This window comes from Silene latifolia, chromosome Y (assembly GCF_048544455.1).
Source record: "Silene latifolia isolate original U9 population chromosome Y, ASM4854445v1, whole genome shotgun sequence".
NCBI classification, from domain to species: domain Eukaryota; kingdom Viridiplantae; phylum Streptophyta; class Magnoliopsida; order Caryophyllales; family Caryophyllaceae; genus Silene; species Silene latifolia.
Genome location: NC_133538.1, coordinates 206,691,794 through 206,712,676, shown reverse-complemented (window position 1 = coordinate 206,712,676; position 20,883 = coordinate 206,691,794). Strand labels below are relative to the sequence as shown.

Genomic DNA, 20,883 nt, shown 5'->3' with positions numbered 1-20,883 from the left:
ATAACAAATCCTAAGAACTTCCCAGATGTGATACCAAACGCACACTTGATTGGATTCATCTTGAGTTGACATTTTCTAAGTCTCTCAAAGACGGTTCGAGGGTCTTTAATATGGTCTTTTATTTTCTTTGATTTGACAACCACCTCATCAATGTAACATTCTATTATTTTATGCAGCATGTCATCGATGATTTTTTGCATTGCGCGTTGTTACATAGCGCCAGCTTTCTTCAATCCAAACGGCATGACCGTGAAACAGAAGATCCCATTTGGGGTTCGAAAACCTTTTGCTTCATGATCTTCAGGTGCCATATGTATTTGATTATACCCAGCAGTACAATCCATGAAGGAGAGTGCTTCGTGACCAGTGGTTGCATCAATCATCTCTGTGACTGGCAAAGGGAAGTCATCCTTCGGGCATGCATCATTAAGGTCTCTGAAATCGACACATATGCGCAATTGTCCATTCTTCTTTCTGACTGGGACAATGTTTGCTATCCAAGTAGAATATTTGACTTCACGAATGAAACCTGCTTCTATGAGTTTGTTGACTTCCTTTTCTATTTCAGGTACAAGCTCCGGCCTAAAACGACATTGAGGCTGCTTTTTGGGACTAATGCCCTTCTTGATTGCTAGACGATGAACTGCAATTTTTTGGATGAGTCCTGGCAACTCTTTATAGCTCCAAGCGAAGACATCTTTGTACTCGACCAACAACCTCTAGTACTCCTCTTCTTCTTCCTTAGTCAGTAGAGCACTAACATAAATGAGGCGAGGATCTTCATTAGTTCCCAAGTTGAGTTCCTTGAGTTCATCTACAGTAGATTGCTCCCCGTCTTCAAGTGTTTCAGGGGCCTCATCGGCCTCAACTTCTTTGTTCTCGTCAACTATCTCTTCTACTGTGATGTGATACGAGGACGTTGCACCGTTTAAGTCTTTTGGTTTCTTCGCATCACAGGGGTGTGAAGATGAAGGCATAGGCTCTTCAACATTTTGTGGATGACCAGTGAGGATTAGTACGCGTCTCCTTGCTTTGAGTGGCTCATGATGGATAATATCCACTACTTGCATATGCTTCATGCGAGATGGTATTGCGCTTCTCAAGTCATCGCTTACTCTTACTTCTTCTTCATTTTGTGTTGCAAAAGCTGAGAGAGTACGACCCTCACCACTATTCTTCTTGGGAGCTCCTAGTCGACTGAAGACTGTTTTTGATGGACCGCCCAAGCGTTCATGTATTCCACTCTTCTTGTTTGTGCGCAACGAAGGTGTTGATATTTTGACTTTACTGCTTGATTTCCAAGCCTAGAAAAGACAGAAATGTGTTTGGTGGAAGCACTTGGTCTCCCCAGCCTTGTAAATATAGAAGGACGAGACTTCTCTATGATGGACTTATTTGATTGAACACTGAAGATGGATGCGTCTTTTCTTCTCCTTCTTCATTTTCTTCGACCTCTTCTACTGTGATGTGCTGAGAAGACGTCGTAGCCCCTTTTCTACGAGCACCAATCTTCACAGGCGCAGGAGACTCATATCCGAGCCCGGCCTTGGTCACCATGAAGCTCCCATCTTGCTTCAACACTTCATGTTGCGCTTTGTTAAGACCGTATGGCTCAGCTTTTATAACCTTGCCGAGAGGAGTCGGATTTGTAAAGTCATATCCAGCCTTTTCAAGTAGCTTGTAAGCATTGGAATCAAATATTCCTTTGTTTTCCTCACTTGACGATTGACTGGATGAACAGACGAAACCAGTTGGAGAAGGTCTCACAATCTTCGTTTAAGATGAACTTGGCAGAGGTGCAATGATTTTGGCCACCCATTCCTGCTTGATTACCTGACTTGACTTTTTGTCCTTAGGCTATGTCTTTGGTGTTAGACACTCTGCAAAAGGACTCTCTCCATCTTTGCGGCAAGATTTTGGGATGTAGCGCAGTACTGGCGGTGTAGTTTTCTGCGTCGTCTCTTGCTTATTGGGTGATGCAACAGGAGTAGTTGTTCTGCTGGCCTTATCTACATCTTTCTTAACATCATTTTCTTTAGCAGGACTTGTAGCTGCATCTTCTTTGATGATTTTCTTTTTAGACTTACCTCTTTTTCCAGTTGAAGATATAGTGGTTGGCATGAACTCACTAGAAATACCATTCTCTTCAAAGAATTTTGCATCGGCGAAGAAAGAGTCGACCTTAGAGAAAGGTTTGGCGTCTCCGTCTATTTTCCTTTCGCCACCACGATAATATTTCAAGCATTGATGAAGGGTTGAGGCGACAACTCCGTTCTCGTGCTTCCAAGATCGTCCCAGCAATAGTTTGAACGATGTCTTGCCATCCATGACATAGAACAATGTGTCGGAAGAAAGATCACCCATGGTAAGGTTCACGCGGATCATGACAACTGCGCACTCCCTATTCAAGTTGAAACCATGAATCATTGTTGGACTACTGGAGAGTTCATTCGCCATGATCCCTAATTCGTTCATGGTGGCTTTTGGCATAAGATTGACTCCTGAGCCTCCATCTATTAAGATGCGCATGACCTTTTGCCCCCGGATATACCCAGACACATAAAGTGGCCTGTTGTGAGGCTTGGATCCAAGAAGTAAATCCTCATCTGAAAAACTCAAGGCTGTATTGCATGAGAAATATCCAGTTGATTGCTCAGGAGGCTCGATTTTGTCTTTCATCTTGCCTGCGTACAACTGAGGCTTCTCAAATCCTTGAATTATCAGCTGCCGCTTCTCTTTAGGTAGATGAAAGATTTGCTTCCACCCCATGTTTGTAGGTAGGGCGTCAAGAGCAGCCACTATTTCGTTCTCCTTTTCTGAATGAGACTGTTGCGTCGATACCGCATCATCTAGGCCTCCTTCCTCTATCTTATTTTTATCATCGCCACCTTCAGTAACTGAGACGGTACACACGATAACCTTGTTTAAGAAATCTTGTGGGAAGAATTCATTTAAGGTTACGGGACCCAGTGGTTCTTGTTCCAACATATTGATAGGCAAGACATGTGGTTTGACCACTGTTTTGGACTTCTTCTTTCCCTTCGTCTTGCGAGGCTTCGTCTTCTTTGATTGTTTTCTTCGGTGGTGAACAGGTTTGACCACTTGCTCTACTTCTTTTCTTGCCTTCCTGCGTGTCACCAAGGTCCACAATTCATCGTCATCTTCATGATTCTTTTCCTCATTCTTATCCTGAGGAGGTAGCTTTCCTTCTAGTGATATTGGAGACAGCGAAGGCCATGACCTTTGGATCCATAATGCCACAGGCTCAAGACTGCCAAACTGCAACATATACACACACCGTCCTTGCTTTATAGTTGGCTCGTCAGGTTGCTCTAGGACTGCAGTAGTTTGATTTGTGGTTACTGTGTCATCCAAGTCAAGAATGATCTTCCCTTACTTGGAAAGCTGCATGATCTTCTCCTTGAGTGTTATACACTTTTCAATAGGATGACTCACCAGCCTGTGATAACGACAGTAATTGGGATCGTTTGTCTTGTTTGCTTTCTCAGGGCGCTTGGACTCTGGAAATTGTATAGCCTTCTTATCCAAGAGGTCATCGAGCATTCCAGACAAGTCAGAATCTGGGAATGGGTATTTCTTAGCCTGCAACTCTTTCAATGTAGGCTGGTCTCATTGGTAGTTGTAAGAGAATGACTCTTTCTTCTTTTCATACTTAGGCTTTGACGAGATTTTCACTGGTTCACTGCTGGTTTCGAGGACCATTGTCTCCTTTGTCGATGACTTGGCGCCCTTGTCAGTTTTCTTGAACTCCTTCTTTTCACTTGTCGCCTTGGAAGACGTTGGTCGAGCACTGCCATGTTCTTTGATTGTGATCTCCATGTCATGGGCACGGGTAGCCAGGTCTTTGAAGCTCTTCGGCATGATCCCTTTCAAGATGTAGAGAATGTCCCAGTTCATCCCATTGACGCACATTTCAACTGCTGACATTTCACTTAAGCGATCCTTGCATTCCAGACTCAACGCACGCCACCTGTTGATGTAATCGACGATAGGCTCGTCTTGCCATTGAGTTGTTTTTGTCAACTCGCTCATGCTAACTACGTGCCTGGTGCTGTAGAATCTGTTGAGGAATTCATCTTCCATGCGACCCCAGCTGTTAATTGACTCAGAGTCCATATTTGTGTACCAGTCGAAGGCAATCCCTTTGAGTGAACGCACAAACTGCTTCACCAAACGATCACCTTCTGTTCCAGCATTTTTACATGTCTCGACGAAGTGGTTGATGTGTTGCTTTGGGTTCCCCTTCCCGTCGAACTGTTGAAATTTTGGAGACTGATAGCCAGATGGCATGCGCAGACTGTCAATCCTCTTAGTGTAAGGCTTGATGTAGCGTCCACTGCTTGTCGAGGTATCATCTAACTGACACTTGATCATCTTGGCTATTAACTCTTGTAGCTTCTCTTCAGTGAAGGCGCTAATCTCATTGTTTGGCTTTCTAATGTCATCCTCGCCAACTTCTTTATCACTGTTAACATCCGTGTCGGTGTCACCATGCTCGCTGTCGGCCTTCCTGTCACGAAGTGCCACCACCTCTTTTTGGAGCTCATCAATTTTCTTGTTCTTTTCTTCATTCTCCTTTATCATCTTTTCAAGGAGTTTATTAATGTTTTGGACCTGCTCCTCAAGAGTATCACCACTTAGCAGTGTCAGGAGTTGAGGTTTCTTTCTTCTTTGGCGACGCCTTAGATATACAAGGGGAAGCCTTTTTGTCAACCTTAACACTTCTAACCTCCTCGCGTGAAGGAGAAGAGGCAGCCAGAAGTGCTGTAGCGGAAGCAGCTATGGAGGCGAAAGATATCTTACGCGGCCTAGTAGGGATGCTTGCAGAGTGTAGACTGGCAACAGCAGCATTGACAGCAGCCTTATTCACCATTCCTTTTGTGCAGATGCCAACTGACTGCGCAGCAGAGGAGGTAGCAGCAATGGGAGTACCCTGCATGATAGCTGCGTATGTCTTCTTGGATACGCTGGAGGAGATGCTTTGCTTGGTAGACATCTTCTTATATTGGTAGACTTGAATAAAATGGCAGTAGAGATGAGAGGTAGAGATTTTCACGTCGGGTTCACCAAAATTTGTAACAACAAATTTTGTATCGCAAAATAAATGTAATACAAAATAGGAAACAAATGAATTTTTATGAATATCAGAAAGTTTATGTGTACAATCTCTAATGTATCCTCTGATTCTAAATGACATAGTGGATTACATAAACGTTGTCTGTAGTAGAGGCGCGAACGTTATGTTTGAATGACACCTGTAGAGGTGGCATGCACTCGGTATGAGGTGTCGATTTGTATTCTTGAGAGGGTCACTGCGACTTGTTCTCTCTTGAATGTTGTAGCTTGAACTTGAATTTCTTGGGCAGGCGGCAGAGTTTTGGTGTGCTTGTTGACTGCTTACAGAGGTGTCTTGTAGAGAGAATTTATAGAGCTTTTGTGTCTTCTTCTCTCTGAAATTTATGATTATGATTTCTCTCCCTTGAAATGAATGGGAATAGCTCTATTTATAGATTTTCAATTCCCTTGGTGGACTTTGACATTCACAGGCCCATTTATGGGTTTATTAGTGAACTTGGCCCAAATTTAATCTTTTTCGGGTTTAATGATCCGGATAACCTATTTCGCAACCCGAATTGACCCGTATTTCATTTAATTGGGGCAAAATAATTAAATCGAGCTAAAATTTAGTATTAACTCAAATTTATTAATTTATTTTATTTATTCGACACTTTAATAAATTTCCAATGCCTACATACAGTCACTGGTGTCACCAAGTTTGGGTCCGTTGAGTTAGAGTACCCCGAGGGCAGAAGATTTAAAGTGAACGGCCATCATGTGTAGCATTACTATGGAGCAGATGATTTTGTTGGCAACTTTGAAGTGTTCTAATTCGACCATTTAGATGAGCAAGATAATTGAAGCCAAAAGGTCGTGCGGGACCTCTTAAACATGCGCTATCCGGGAGGCAACCCGGCTTGTAATTTATTGTACTTTGCTTAAAATATTTAGTTAATTTTGTGTGCTTTAGTTGCTAGTTTTACTGGCGATAGACTGGAACGTTTAGACTGGTTTTGTTAGTTCTGTGGGTCATTTGTTGCATGTTTGCAGGTGCTTCAAATGACGCCTAGGAGTTCGTGCATAGGGGTCTCTCGATCGAGTACTTTACTCTCTAGATCAAGTACTTTCCTCACTTGATCGAGTACTTCACCCTCTCGATCGAGCACCTCTAGAAGATGACCTCTCGATCGAGAACTTCCACAGTTCCATTCAACTCGATCGAGAGCCACATGCTTCGATCGAGTTCACTTGTCTTGACTCGCATCCTGCGATGTTGTTATGGGGCTGTTTACGACCTCCCTTGTTGCTGGCTGGTTTGGGGAGGTCCTTACTTCGCGTTATCTTGTAAGTTTTTCGAGGCTAAACTCTTGTTTTCAGTTTACATTTCCTTTCCCTATTTTTGGGTACAATGAGGCCATTGTACGGTTTGGTTCGGGGAGGGTATATGCATCCATATCTGTGTCTACAAATTTATTTTATTGCATTACAGTTTGCACGTTTTATTTTCGCATGCATTGTTTATTTTAATTTCAAATTCAAAAATCTTATAAAAATTAAAAAAAATTGGAAATATCAAAAAATTCTACGTTTATTTTTGCTGAGTCGGAACGTTGAGACTTCTATGCTACATTGAGTCTTTTTACCTCTGCCTTGCGATTTTTAACATTTTTATTGGCATAGTTATTTGCATAATCTATGAGTTTTTGTTTAAACTTAGTTGAACGAATAGACTTGACTCTAATATTGGCAAACTACATATACATTCTAAAATTTAGAGCGGATAAACTGGTGACATTCATGACCGGTTTCATTTAGGATGTGAGTAGTACTCCTTATAAGACATGTAGCATCAAATTGCACAAACTTTCTTAGTACCTGTATGCATTCGGGTTCGTGGCGGTGACACATGTGGAGAGGTAACTTACGACCGCTTCTTTCATTTCTACACATGAGCCTCACATAGCCAAATTGACATGCTTTGACCCATTATTTAACTACGATCCTAAATTTAGCCTACCCTAGTCAAGCTAGTTTAGTAGTTATTTTGGGTATGTTGTGATTATCAATTTGGTATTTTGTCTTGAATTAAGAAGATGAGGAGAATGAAAAAGAAAAAAAGTGAAATGGAAGAGATTGAAGAAAGAAAAAAATATGAAAAAATGATGAAAGAAAGTTGAAAGAAGAAGAAAAAAATGAAACATATGAAAAAGGTTGCTGAATATGACTCCCATGCTTATCATTATTTTTCATGGGGAGTCTTTTGATGGTGTGAGTGATGTTTTGCCACAATGGCACGATTTTACGTTTTGTATATTGAGTAGTGAAGCGGGATGAGTTTATTATTTGGTTACGGTTGTACTAGCTTGGCTTTACCTCCACTTATCCAAATTGTTTTGCCCCTTATGACCCAATTACTTCACCTCACATTATATGTAAGTCCTCGGCATGTGTCTTGGTCCTGTTTGGTTGGAATGCATACGTATGATCGGTAGAAATCGGTTTCATGTTAGGTTGCATGCATGTTCTTGTCGAAGTTAGGTGAGTGGCTTTGTTTTTCTCTATCTCACAAAATTATACTCACCTTGTGCTTGATCTGTATGGTGAGCGACCCATGAGAGTCCAATATATATGAGTCTTACAAGGTCGACGGTTCAGTAGTTTCAAAACATTGATTTAACTCGTTTGCATTTGACCCATTGCTACTTTGTTAATTTGTCGTATTAAATTGGTTTGGGTGGACAAGTTTTAGCTGGTAAGTTGGTCCGGTTCCACTAGTTGTTTTTAGTTGCATTTATAGTTTGCTTGGGGACAAGCAAAGGTTTGGTTTGGGAAAGTTTGATGCGTGCATTTTATATAAGGATTTTATCCTATATTTACAAGCATTTCTTTGTTATTTATGTAGCATCTAGCAACGAATGCCCCCGAATAGTCTACTTTGTTTTGTTTGGCGTTACTTGTAGGGTTGGACCTGAAGTGAGCTAAATCAAGCCTGAACCTGTCCCGTTTGCATGCATTTTGGAGACAGAAGAATTGGAGCCTGGAATTTGTCACCTAGGGATGCGTGAAGTGGCTTCGGAAGGTGTTTTGAATTCATATGTGCTGACACAGTGGTAGCTAACTCGATCGACTAAGTTGACTACTAAAACTGGTCGATCGAGTACCCTGTTGTGCTGAGAACTCTTGATCGAGTACCTGCTTTGCTCGAACGAGAAGGGTGTCTGATGAGTTCCTTGATCGAGTACTTGCTTTGCTCGATCGAGGGGTTTGACCTTTATTATGCTCGATCAAGTAGATTACTTTTACTCGATCGAGTGGTTTTGATGCTAAAATATTTTTACGCAATCTTCAAGATTTACTCATTGGGTATTTTAATTCTATCTTAGAATAAATTAGAGGACGACAGGTAGAACGCAGAGGCTCTCTCTTGCTCTTTACTCTTTAGACCTAAAAACTCTAGTTTCTCCAATTTCATTTATTGGGTACTTTCGATTCTTAACTTTAATTATTATTGATTGCAATTGTTCTTGTTTTGTCATCTCTTCCCTCTATTGCTTTAGTTCTTGTCCTCTTTAGTAATCAATTTCTAGCATTAGGGTTCATAATTTATTATCTTATTTTTAAGCTAATTGTTTCATTGGTTATAATTAATTTCTCAATTTTCATTATGCATAGCTAATCTCTTTATGCTAGGACATAGGGGAGCCATGGTAATTAGGGAGGTTAAGATTAGGTGATTAGGCTTGGCTAGAATTAGGTTTGTGTTGTTAATCACCGCAATTAATAGCAATTAGCTGCTTGAGTCGACGCATTTAGCTAGTTGATTTGATACACCTTGACCTAGATTGGAAGATTGGAAGGGGTAAGATCCGCAGTGAATATTAGGATATTCTAATGAGGCCGGAAGCTAAGTTTATGCCGACCTTTGACCCTATATTGGATCCCTAGAAAACCATGGTGAACCGACTGTCCTAGCTGTTTCTCTCTCTCTCTGGTAATTTCATTAGAACTTATTGCTTGTTCCTTTACTGTTCCTTTTCTCTATATCTTTGTACTTTAGAATCAAACAATCAACCCCAAAGAAACAGTTACCTAGGCAGACTTAGTTAACATACAAAATACCCATCTCCCTGTGGTTTTATTTTTGATAGGGTTGCGACAGCCGTGTCACCTAGATTTGGAGGTCACATTGCCCACACGTTGTGGTTGACTCCTAATTAGGTTGGTCGACAAGTGTTGACCGGTTACCACCGATTTGGTAAGACGAGGGTGTTGAGTAGTTGGCGGTTACCCTCGGACGCCCAGTCTACTTTTGACAGAAGTGGTCTTTCTCATCTTCCCGAGTGCATGCTTGAGCACTTTAACATGCCTCTTATTTCTGCTTTCGTTGAGAGGTGGCAGCCCGACACCAACAGCTTTCACATGCCATTTGGAGAAATGACTATACTTCTTTACGATGTTGCACAAATCTTAGGTATCCGGGTCGACGGTGACATTTATAAGGTGGAGAATGATGACGGGACTTTGGCCGATCCCCCTATGTATGTTTGTGGTTTCTTTGGGAAGTCAGCGGAGCAGTTCAGGTTGCCTTCAGATCATACTACGAAGAACGTCCCTATCTATAAGAGTGGAGGTATTTTGGTAGACTCGGTGTGTCAGGTGGCGAGGGTCAGTGGTGATGATGATAAGCATACTCAGAGGTTTATCGCCGGGGTTTTGGGCTCGACACTTTTCGTCGACAAATTAGGTGATATGATACATCCTCAGTTGTTTCCCTTGGTGGCAGATATCAACAGTATAGCATCTTATGCTTGGGGTGCTAGTACACTAGCCTACATGTACCGACACTAGCCTACATGGTCACGATACGTGTCGGAACTCTGGATTTCTTTAAGTAAGTCCATTCTAGCCATCGTGAAGTGATTTTGGTCACCCCATAAAGCATATGAGATAACTCGGTAACCGCAATGACCGTCTCTTAAAGGATCAACCACGCTTCAAGATACTCACTAAACCACGGTGGCAAAAAAGAAAGACTAATAAAGCACCTCTAATGACCTACAACATAGTATACTTCTAAAGGTGCACATAACTTTGTTTCGAAATTACCCGTAGTGGATGTGCCGGAAACCATCGTAGTAGTACCAGTGGTAGTAGACGGAGTACGCGGAGAAACTCCAAGGGAAGACGGGTCTCGTGAAGATGCATGCCGATCCAGCTCTACCTCTACCTCTACTATTCCCCATTCGTGCATGATCAACGGCGGATGGGTCTCTACGAGTTGCTCTCTTTGGTCGACCTCTCAGATTCTCGATCTCCGCTGGCTCATTTACATCCTCCTTCTCGAGGTGTAACTGGGAGTAGAGAGCATCATACATGGCAGATATCATATTCGGATCACAATTCCTAATTTCATCAAATAATTCCTCAAGTCGATCTTCATCAGTAGCCGGCATTGCCTCATTACCATCATACTCCAACTACCTCCAAAATTCATGTAAGACATGAAGTGGGACTCGAGAACCAGCTCTAGATAGACGATGAAGGGAAAAACTACATAAGAGACCGTGTGATGTAGTCAAGACACAACCTCAATAAACTGTCAAATGGTCTTCCGTCATCTTCGCGCCTCTATGGAATTCTTCTCGTAATGATATGAGAGCATTCTTTGAAAGCTTACAAGCTAATCTGGAGAATAACTGATCAATCCTCGTCAACCGTTTCGATCTAGATAACTCTAATAAGTGCCGGATCTCCACGTGTTGTGTTTCCATCAACGAATGAAAACGGACTCAGATGCTATCAAGTGCCAGTTCACGCTATTCAACCATTTCTTCAAAATTGCATGTGCCGACTCAACCCGGGATGTAGATGTGTTTCCAAAATAGGTTAATTTGTTTGTTCGGTACTTGGCCCATTTTTTAATGTGCGGGAACCATGTACTATGAATATTATAAGGTGCTACTGGTGGCCATTGCTTTGCCAATTTCTCCCACGCGACATCAAACTCGGCTCGGGTCCCCGCCTCTACAGCCGCTCCAAAAAACCTTTGTGGATGTGGGAATTTGATGTATCCACGGGGGTTTTTCAAACAGAAAAAGTCGCCACCGAATTTTAAGGAAAACTCAGAAACCGTTTTAGAGAAAAAGGATTTGTGTGAAATTACGTGTTGGGAAGCTCGTTCAAACACCCAACCCCGCCCGTTGTAAACAACGGCCTCTACTAATGTCAAACAATGGCCAATTTAATTGTATTTGTCATATACATCCAAATCATATTAAACCCTAACATGTGACAATCAATTCTAATGGTTTAAATGCACATAACTTCGTCAAGTGATTTAAACATGTGAGTTCATTAAGCTATTCTAGCATAAATAAACAAACAATGATAAGAGAAAGAAACTTCTTACTCAAGCGGCGCTGTAACAAACATGGGTTAGATCACAATAACAATTGCAATAAAACCGTAAACAAAAAAGGCATTAACAAACACTTATAGCAACGAAACAAGGCCTTTTGGCCGAACCGAACACACAGCCATCTTGGCCTACCATGGGTGCATAAATGACCTATTCTAAGTCAATTCGGGTTGCACACAAGTGACATGTGATAACATAATCATATGCAAATGAAAAGAAGCAAACATGCATCTAAATCAAATAATTGTTTCACAAACGATTTGCATATGAGCAAGGCAAATTAAAGGAATAATTCCTAGTCTAAAACAGTCTAGAAAACCGTGCCTAAGGACATCATACACGAAATCAATCAACAAAGCAAACAAACATGACGATAATTGAACAAACATGCTAACGGTTTCAATTAATTCTTAATTAAAACAGTTAAATCTAAACATGCTTATCTAATCATGCCAAACATACATAAAATAGACTAATTCTTAGCCTAGAAGAAGCGTGACACTCGACATGCATATGAGACAAACAAATCAACACAAACAATTCTAATTCATGCGATTTCATGCAATTCTAATTAATTAAACTTAATTAATTGAACTAACATGTGAATAAACGATCATATTAAAGCATAAAAACATGCATAATCTAATTTAAACAAACAAATCTCATGTTCATGCATACATCTCATAAATCATGTTAACATACGAATTAAAAATAAACAATTCCATTATTTAATTCAATCAACCATAAATTAACAAAACAATATAAAGATGCAAACTTTAATTATAAAACATACTAATTAAACATAAAAGACATGTTATAATTGTGGGAAATATCAGTATACTTCATCAAGAAAAATTCGGATTATAACGAATTATGATATATGAAATTACTAGTCATAAACGAATTGCATAAACAAAAGAATAGAGATTTAGAATTAGCCTTTGGTCCTAGCAATTTGGCCTAAGAACAATATCGAAATCGATATTCTCCTAATTGTTGCACCCAAAATACTTTGAGAAATGCCTCTCAATTTGCTAGAATGAGATCCCCAAAATTAATAATTATTTTTAGGGTTTTGTGTTTTGTGATGAGAGAATTAGGTCAAAAGAATGAGAGAAAATAATCTCTCTTTCTCTTCTCTTAAAACCGTCCAAGTGAGGGGGTTAGAGGAAGATATTTTCTTCCTCTTTTTCCTCTTATTTTTCGGTTTCACCAACCATAAAAAATAAGGAGAAAATCTTCTCATTTTTGGTTGTTCTAAAAATGTATAAAATGTGTATTATATTAATTGTCAATTATGTCGACATGTATTAATAAGTCCACACACAACAGTTTGTAGTCGATTTATTAATACCGGTCTGTCAACATTTTATTATGACAATATCGCATAATATATACATTAACTATAAATATAATATATTTATAATTTGCTAATTAAATATAATTGGTTACGTTTAATTACGAATTAACATCTTAATTCGTTTAAGCTAACATTATATACATTAATTAAATATAACAGTTTATATTCAATTTACGAATTAACAGTTAATTCGTCTAAGCTAATATTATTTAATTGAATTAAACAATCGTCTCATCATCACATTGACTAACTGTTTAGTCAAATACATGGACTAACCTTTTAGTCATATAAGGCATCAATTAATTATATTTTCATACAATCACATCTCTCAAACACATCCTTTAGGTGTGACTTTTAGGGACCAGTTGATCACCGCCATCAATATGATAATAACGTCAAACTTCTAGCAAGCCAACCGTTATTAAGTAAACGTTAATCAACTGATAAAATACTAAGTATACCCTTGTGAACCTATAAGAGATTTATATATGTTATCACACTAACTGTGGAGGACACTAGCTCCAACAATCTCCCACTTGTCCTCACAAGTGTATGTGCGATAACCGATTCTCATATCCTAAAATTTCTCCCACTCAATGTAAAACAATTTTCAAAATCCGGATTCACAAAGGTCGTATTTTACAAGTGATCAATATCATGAGTGGTTTTCCCGACTAGAGAGTAACTTAACTGATAAACGAATCAACATTCGAGCATGGCCATGCATTTCAGTTACAACTCCTCGAGTGGCCCTGAGAAATAACTAAACCTGATAAAGGTTGGATATTTTTTTCAACTCGAATCCTGCAGATATAAGCACGATGAAATGACCCAAGAAAATCGCTTAGCCTCCTGTTACGGTCGACCATGAGAAAGAAACCAAAGTCACCCAAAAACTGCCTTAATCTCAAGAGACAGTCGATAGTCAAAAGAATCGACTCTAGGAACACAATGGACGTCCAATCCACGACTTGGCACCGAATGTTTTTAAACATTTAGGACTCCATTACGTTGTCACACTTGTCCTACGAGGTATCGTTATAACTCGCATCTGTGATCGATCAGCCAACCGTTTGACTTATGGCTCGTTGAACCCACCATCAATCAACTTCACAAAATAATAGCCAGAGTTATCAGCTTATGTAGGCGATTACGGACTAAAAAAAATATAATGTAATTCAGTTCACTTTGTGGCGTTCAATGTTGTCGTACAATCCACATGAAAAACAAAATATGAAATAATACGATGAAGTTGTAAATAACATATAAAAAGGGAAAATGTATCGAATCCATAATCAATTACTACAACTCAGGAACACGTTTAATTCCCATAGAAATAACGTGCCCTTCATGCTTATCATATGACAATGGTTTAGTGAGAGGATCCGCGATGTTGTCATCCGAAGCTATCTTGTCAATCACTATCTTCTCTTGCTCCACGTAATCACGGATCAGGTGAGCCTTCCGATGTACATGTCCAGACTTGTTGCTAGACTTAGGCTCCTTAGCCTGGAAGATGGCACCTCTATTGTCACAATAGATGGTGATTGGGTCATTCGAACTAGGAACTATGGCTAGTCCTTGCAAGAATTGACGCATCCATATATCTTCCTTTGCTGCTTCTGAAGCGGCATAGTACTCGGATTCAGTAGTAGAATCTGCTACAACTTCCTGTTTGGAACTCTTCCAGCTGACCGCAGCACCATTAAGAGTAAAGACGAATCCAGACTGAGATTTCGAATCCTCTCGATCTGTTTGGAAGCTAGCATCTGCGTAACCGATTGCACATATCTTAGTATCTCCTCCATAAGTCAATACCCAATCCTTAATCCTTCGTAGGTACTTAAGGATGTTTTTAACAGCTATCCAGTGTGTTTCACCTGGATTGAATTGGTACCGACTCGTCATACTCAATGCATATGCCACGTCTGGACGTGTGCATATCATAGCATACATGATTGATCCTATAGCTGATGCATAAGGAACACGACTCATACGCTCAATCCCTTCAGGTGTCTTGGGTGACTGACACTTGCTCAAATGCATCCCAGACGTCATTGGAAGGTTCCCCTTCTTGGAGTTGGTCATGCTAAACCTTTCAAGAATCTTATCTAAATAAGACTCCTGACTCAATGATAACATCCGTCGTGATCTATCTCGATAGATACGGATTCCCAATATGCGTTGTGCCTCACCCAGATCTTTCATCTGGAAATGGTTCTTTAACCATCCTTTAACCGAAGATAAGAGAGGAATGTCATTCCCAATCAAGAGTATGTCATCGACATACAATATCAAGAAAATAATCTTGCTCCCACTCGACTTGATATATAAGCATGGTTCCTCGACCGATCGAGTGAAACCATACTCTTTTATCACCTGGTCGAAACGATGATTCCAACTCCGAGAAGCTTGCTTAAGTCCATAAATGGAACGCTTAAGCTTGCACACTTTCTTAGGATTTTCAGGATCTATGAAACCTTCGGGTTGTACCATGTAAAATTCCTCCTCCAAATAACCGTTTAAGAAGGCGGATTTCACATCCATCTGCCAAATTTCATAGTCATAAAAAGCGGCAATCGCTAAGATTATCCGAATGGAACGCAGCATAACTACGGGTGCAAAAATTTCATCATAATGCAATCCATGCACTTGAGTGAAACCTTTTGCCACTAGTCGTACTTTATAGGTATCTGGTTACCCGTCTACAGAATGCTTTATTTTGTAAAGCCATTTGCACTGCAGAGGTCGTACCTTATTAGGTAAATCAACAAGATCCCATACGTCATTCTCATATATGGAGTCCATCTCGGATTGCATGGCTTCAAGGCATAGCTTTGAGTCGAAACAGGCCATGGCACCTTTATAGGTAGCGGGTTCATTACTCTCTAGGAGCAAAACGTCATTTTCCTCGACCATACCAATGTATCTGTCTGGAGGATTAGAGACTCTACCCGACCTCCTAGGTTCCTGAGGAATATTAACCGTATCATCAGTTGAAGGAACAACTTCCTCCATCTGTTCCACGGTTGTTGGTTCTTGAATCTCCAACAGCCCGAAGGTTCTATTACTTGACTTGTTCTCGAGAAATTCTTTCTCTAAGAACTTCGCACTAGCCGCAACAAAAACTCGATGTTCGGTAGGCGAATAGAAGTAATGACCAAACATTCCTTTTGGATAACCAATAAAGTATGTCTTGACCGATCGCGGGCCGAGCTTATCCTCGTGTCTCCACTTGACATAAGCCTCACAACCCCAAACCCGAATAAAGGACAAGTTAGGGACCGTTCCCTTCCACATTTCATATGGTGTCTTGTCGACAGCTTTAGACGGACTTCGGTTAAGTATAAGAGCAGCTGACAAAAGAGCAAAACCCCATAATGAATCAGGTACTACCGTGTGACTCATCATGGATCGAACCATATCAAGTAGTGTTCGATTTCTCCGTTCGGACACACCATTTAATTGAGGTGTTCCAGGTGGAGTTAACTGCAAAACTATTCCACAGTTTTTAAGGTGTTGATCAAACTCATTTGAAAGATATTCGCCACTCCGATCTGAACGGAGTGCTTTAACCTTTCTTCCTAGTTGGTTCTCAACCTTATTCTGGTATTCCTTGAATTTTTCAAAGGACTCGGTTTTATGCTTCATTAAGTAGACATATCCGTATCTACTCAAATCGTCCGTGAAAGTGATAAAATATATATAGCCATCTCTTGCGGTGATTGACATAGGTCCACATACATCAGTATGTATGAGTCCTAATAGGTCACTAGCGCGCATTCCAACACCTTTGAAGGAAATTCGATTCATTTTGCCGATAAGACATGATTCACCCGTGCCAAACGTTGAGAAATCAAATGTGGGAATAGTCCCATTCTCAATGAGTTTCTTTACACGTTTTTCATTTATGTGTCCCATTCGACAATGCCATAGATAAGTTTGATCTTTGTCACCAACCTTTAATTTCTTATTATTCACATGTAATATCTTTGTGGTTTGATCTAAGATATAAATTCCATTCATGGAAACTGCTTTGTCATAAACCATTTCATTAAAAAAGAAAATACAGCTATTGTCCTTTATTGAAAATGAAAAACCGTCTTTATCAAGTACGGAAACAGAAATAATATTCTTAGATAAACTGGGTACATAGTAACAGTTATATAAATATAACTCAAAACCACTAGGGAGCTGGATTATGTATGTTCCCATTGAGACTGCAGCAACTCGTGCTCCATTCCCGACTCGCAGGTCCACATCACCCTTTGCGAGGGGTTTGATGTTTTTAAGGCCCTGCAAATGATTACACAGATGAGAACCACAACCAGTATCAAGTACCCAAGTTCCGAAACTTGCATGGTTAATCTCAATCAAATGAATATAAGATGACATACCAACAGGAGTGACGCGGCCTGCTTTTATGTCCTCACGGTACACGAGACAGTTCCTCCTCCAATGTCCAGTCTTGTGACAATGGTGGCACTCAACGTTAACGTCCTTGCTCTTTGCCTTGCCTAGTGAGCCACTAGTCTCACCAAGTCCACTCTTACCGTTTCCTGACTTCTTAAACTTTGGCTTTCCTACAGTTAGGTCGCCGTGAGCCTTGCCCTTACCCTTATTCTTGTTGGAAATCATGAGAACATCCTTCTTCATGCTCCCACTCAATTTCATATCCTTCTCGGTCTGTACGAGAAGTGAGTGTAGCTCATGAGGACTTTTCTTCATGTCATTCATGTAGTAATTTGCCCTGAAAAGGGCAAAACCATCATGAAGTGAATGAAGCATACGGTCAATGACTATGCTCTCACTGATTTTGCAATCAAGTGCCTCCATTTTCTCGACATTCTCAATCATGTTAAGAATGTGTGGGCTAACCGGTTGGCCCTTCTGGAGTTTCGCATCAAAGAAGTGACAGGTATGCTCATAAGTAACGATTCTCGGTGCTTTTGAGAACTCATTAGTGAGCGTGGTAAAAATCTTGTTTGCACCTTGGGCAATGAAGCGTCTTTGCAAATTGGTTTCCATTGCAAAAATGAGTACGTTCTTTATCGCACCCGCTTCCATAACGAAGTCACTATAAGCAATTGACTCGTTAGCTCTTGTATTGGGGCTTGGGTTTGGCGGTATTGGCTCAGTTAAGTACTTGAGCTTACCGTCAGCAATGGCAGCATTCTGTAATGATGCCTACCAGTCCGCAAAGTTGGACCCGTCATTCTTCAGTCGTGTGAACTGATTCATGTGGTCCATGAAAGCTTTTAGCCAGGACTCGCGTCCAAGTGTGGCACTTGGCATAGGGATATCATTATTTCCAGCCATTTGTTGTAAGCAGTATTATCAATATAAAACAAATTCTACATTGCGAAAAGGAAAAATTATAATAAGCATACTCATCGTTATGATTTAAGTCTAATGCAATACTGTTATAACTCGAAGACTCAAGCATTTATACAATTGACCTTTCTCAAAAATTATATAAATGATCCCAAGACTCAATTATTTGTAAATTGATAAGCCAACCTTTTGGCTAATTCTACTTTTAGAATTCTTGGTTGATAAATTTCTGTAAATTCTATCTATAGTCCATCATAATCTCGAAAAACTCTTCGGATTATAATGTTGAGGTAAACTAAGTCAACACAAACTACTTACCCAACGTAGAAGGGGTCATATGGAAAGTAAGGTCCTATATGCCTACCGACGAAGAAGGGATTCATAGCTGTTTGGCCTATAAAGACTAGTCTCAATTTCAGTTTTAGAGGAAGATCCCATCAACTTTATCTTAATTCATTTTAAGTGAACTAATATCTAGCATGCGAGAATGAATAAGCTAAGATGATGGCTTAAAATTGTGTGACATCTGTATGTCTATGAAAACTAACATCCAAACTATATGAGTCAATTTTCATGCATTTAAGTAGTAGGTGGTTTAGTTTAGGCGGAAAATGATGCACTAACTATCATGTGAAGAAAAGCAATAAGAATGGAAAAACGTAAAACAAAAACAAAGTCCTAGTGTGGCCTATCTACCAAAATGAACATAAATACAACTTTGGAATCCTTCCTTGGACCCGAGAAGCTTGTCTTGATGTTCCATCTTGGTCCATGTAGCGGGAGTGAGCAATCCAATCTCCATCTTTAGTCTTCTCAAAATTACAATTAAAAATTACATAATAAACCTATTTACATTCTAATTTCAAAACCATAATATAAAAGAAAACCAAAGAAGATACGAGATCTCAAAATTACATTAAAATTATGTTTCCATCATTATGAAAACATAATTAACTAAGGCCACACTAGGTATTACAAATTACAACCGATTGCAAAAAAACGTAAATAAACCATTCAACGATTCATTCAACTAAATAAAATGCATCAACTATAAATTAAACATTCAAGACATAATTCCTTAATTATGTAGAGTAATTTATCCAAACCACCTATTTAAATGATCAAATTATGTGACAATTCCTCAATTACTCACAATAATTCCAATCTTAATACATATTAACTTGTAATATGAATTAATCCAACATTATTTTAAACCTCTTTAAAATAATTAGGTATCTTAAATTTGTGAACTTTTTCACAACTAACAATCATACATTATAAATTTAATGTATAATAATAAATGGCCGAAACACAACAACAAAAAGAAAAAAACAGAAAAAAAAAAAAAAAAAAAAATTTATAGAAATGCTCTCGGCATTCTGCAAAAACCGAAAAAAACAGTTTTTTTTCTTTCTTCTTGTGCTCTCAGCATTGTGCCAACAAAAACAAAAACGGTTTTTTTTTTCTTTTCGGCATTCAGCCCTAAAACCAAAAAAAAACAGTTTTTTTTCTTTTCAATAAAAACAACCCTTTTATAATGAACAAATTTGTTTAATGTTGCTACTAGAACGAGATTGGCATAATCATCAATATTTAAATTACTGAATCATGATCTTAAACAACAATTTAACATCATGTGAGCCAAAAACTATATAGCAAAAACAAATAATCATCATTAATCATAAAACAATTTCCATTTACATTTTAATTTAATTCTTATTAAATCAAAACATCTACAAATTTATCATATTATCATCTTAACTAATTAAAACAACAATATGAATAAATCAAAATGGAAATAAAGCATGAAAAACAAGATCCATCTCGGCAAAACAAAAAAAAATTGATTCGGCAAAAAAAAATTAATTCGGCCGAATGATTTTTTTTTTACTCTCAAAATTTTTGTTTGAATTTATTTATGAAAATCATATAAAATAATTTCGTGGCCTATGCTCTGATACCACTTGTGGGAAATATCAGTATACTTCATCAAGAAAATTCGGATTATAACGAATTATGATATATAAAATTACTAGTCATAAACGAATTGCATAAACAAAAGAATAGAGATTTAGAATTAACCTTTGGTCCTAGCAATTTGGTCTAAGAACAATATCGAAATCGATATTCTCCTAATTGTTGCACCCAAAATGCTTTGAGAAATGCCTCTCAATTTGCTAGAATGAGATCCCCAAAATTAATAATTATTTTTAGGTTTTGTGTTTTGTGATGAGAGAATTAGGTCAAAAGAATGAGAGAAAATAATCTCTCTTTCTCTTCTCTTAAAACTGTCCAAGTGAGGGGGATTAGAGGAAGATATTTTCTTCCTCTTTTTCCTCTTATTTTTCGGTTTCACCAACCACCAAAAATAAGGAGAAAATCTTCTCATTTTTGGTTGTTCTAAAAATGTATAAAATGTGTATTATATTAATTGTCAATTATTTCGACATGTATTAATAAGTCCACACACAACAGTTTGTAGTCGATTTATTAATACCGGTCTGTCAACATTTTATTATGACAATATCGCATAATATATACATTAACTATAAATATAATATATTTATAATTTGCTAATTAAATATAACTAGTTATGTTTAATTACGAATTAACATCTTAATTCGTTTAAGCTAACATTATATACATTAATTAAATATAACAGTTTATATTCAATTTACGAATTAACAGTTAA

At 38.8% G+C, this 20,883-nt stretch overlaps 1 protein-coding gene across 1 annotated transcript; it reads right to left on the bottom strand.

Moving 5' to 3' along the window:
* Positions 1-209: 209 nt before the first annotated feature.
* On the bottom strand, positions 210-3,564 carry LOC141629964 (uncharacterized). The gene is made up of 5 exons (XM_074442872.1): positions 3,457-3,564; positions 1,880-3,279; positions 1,408-1,729; positions 758-1,304; positions 210-643 (listed from the first exon to the last, which is right to left on the bottom strand). The coding sequence occupies exons 1-5, from the start codon at positions 3,562-3,564 to the stop codon at positions 210-212; spliced, it is 2,811 nt and encodes a 936-aa protein (XP_074298973.1).
* Between the last annotated feature and the right edge of the window lie 17,319 nt (positions 3,565-20,883).

Bases quoted from the DNA above. Each gene is read 5' to 3' on its own strand.
- LOC141629964 (XM_074442872.1), bottom strand. From the start codon at position 3,564: ATGCTCGATGACCTCTTGGATAAGAAGGCTATACAATTTCCAGAGTCC. The intron at 1,730-1,879 runs GTGTCTAACACC...CTGTTCATCCAG, and splicing joins GGAGAGAGTCCTTTTGCAGA to TCAATCGTCAAGTGAGGAAA. The intron at 1,305-1,407 runs GTGTTCAATCAA...TGTCTTTTCTAG, and splicing joins AAAAGACGCATCCATCTTCA to GCTTGGAAATCAAGCAGTAA.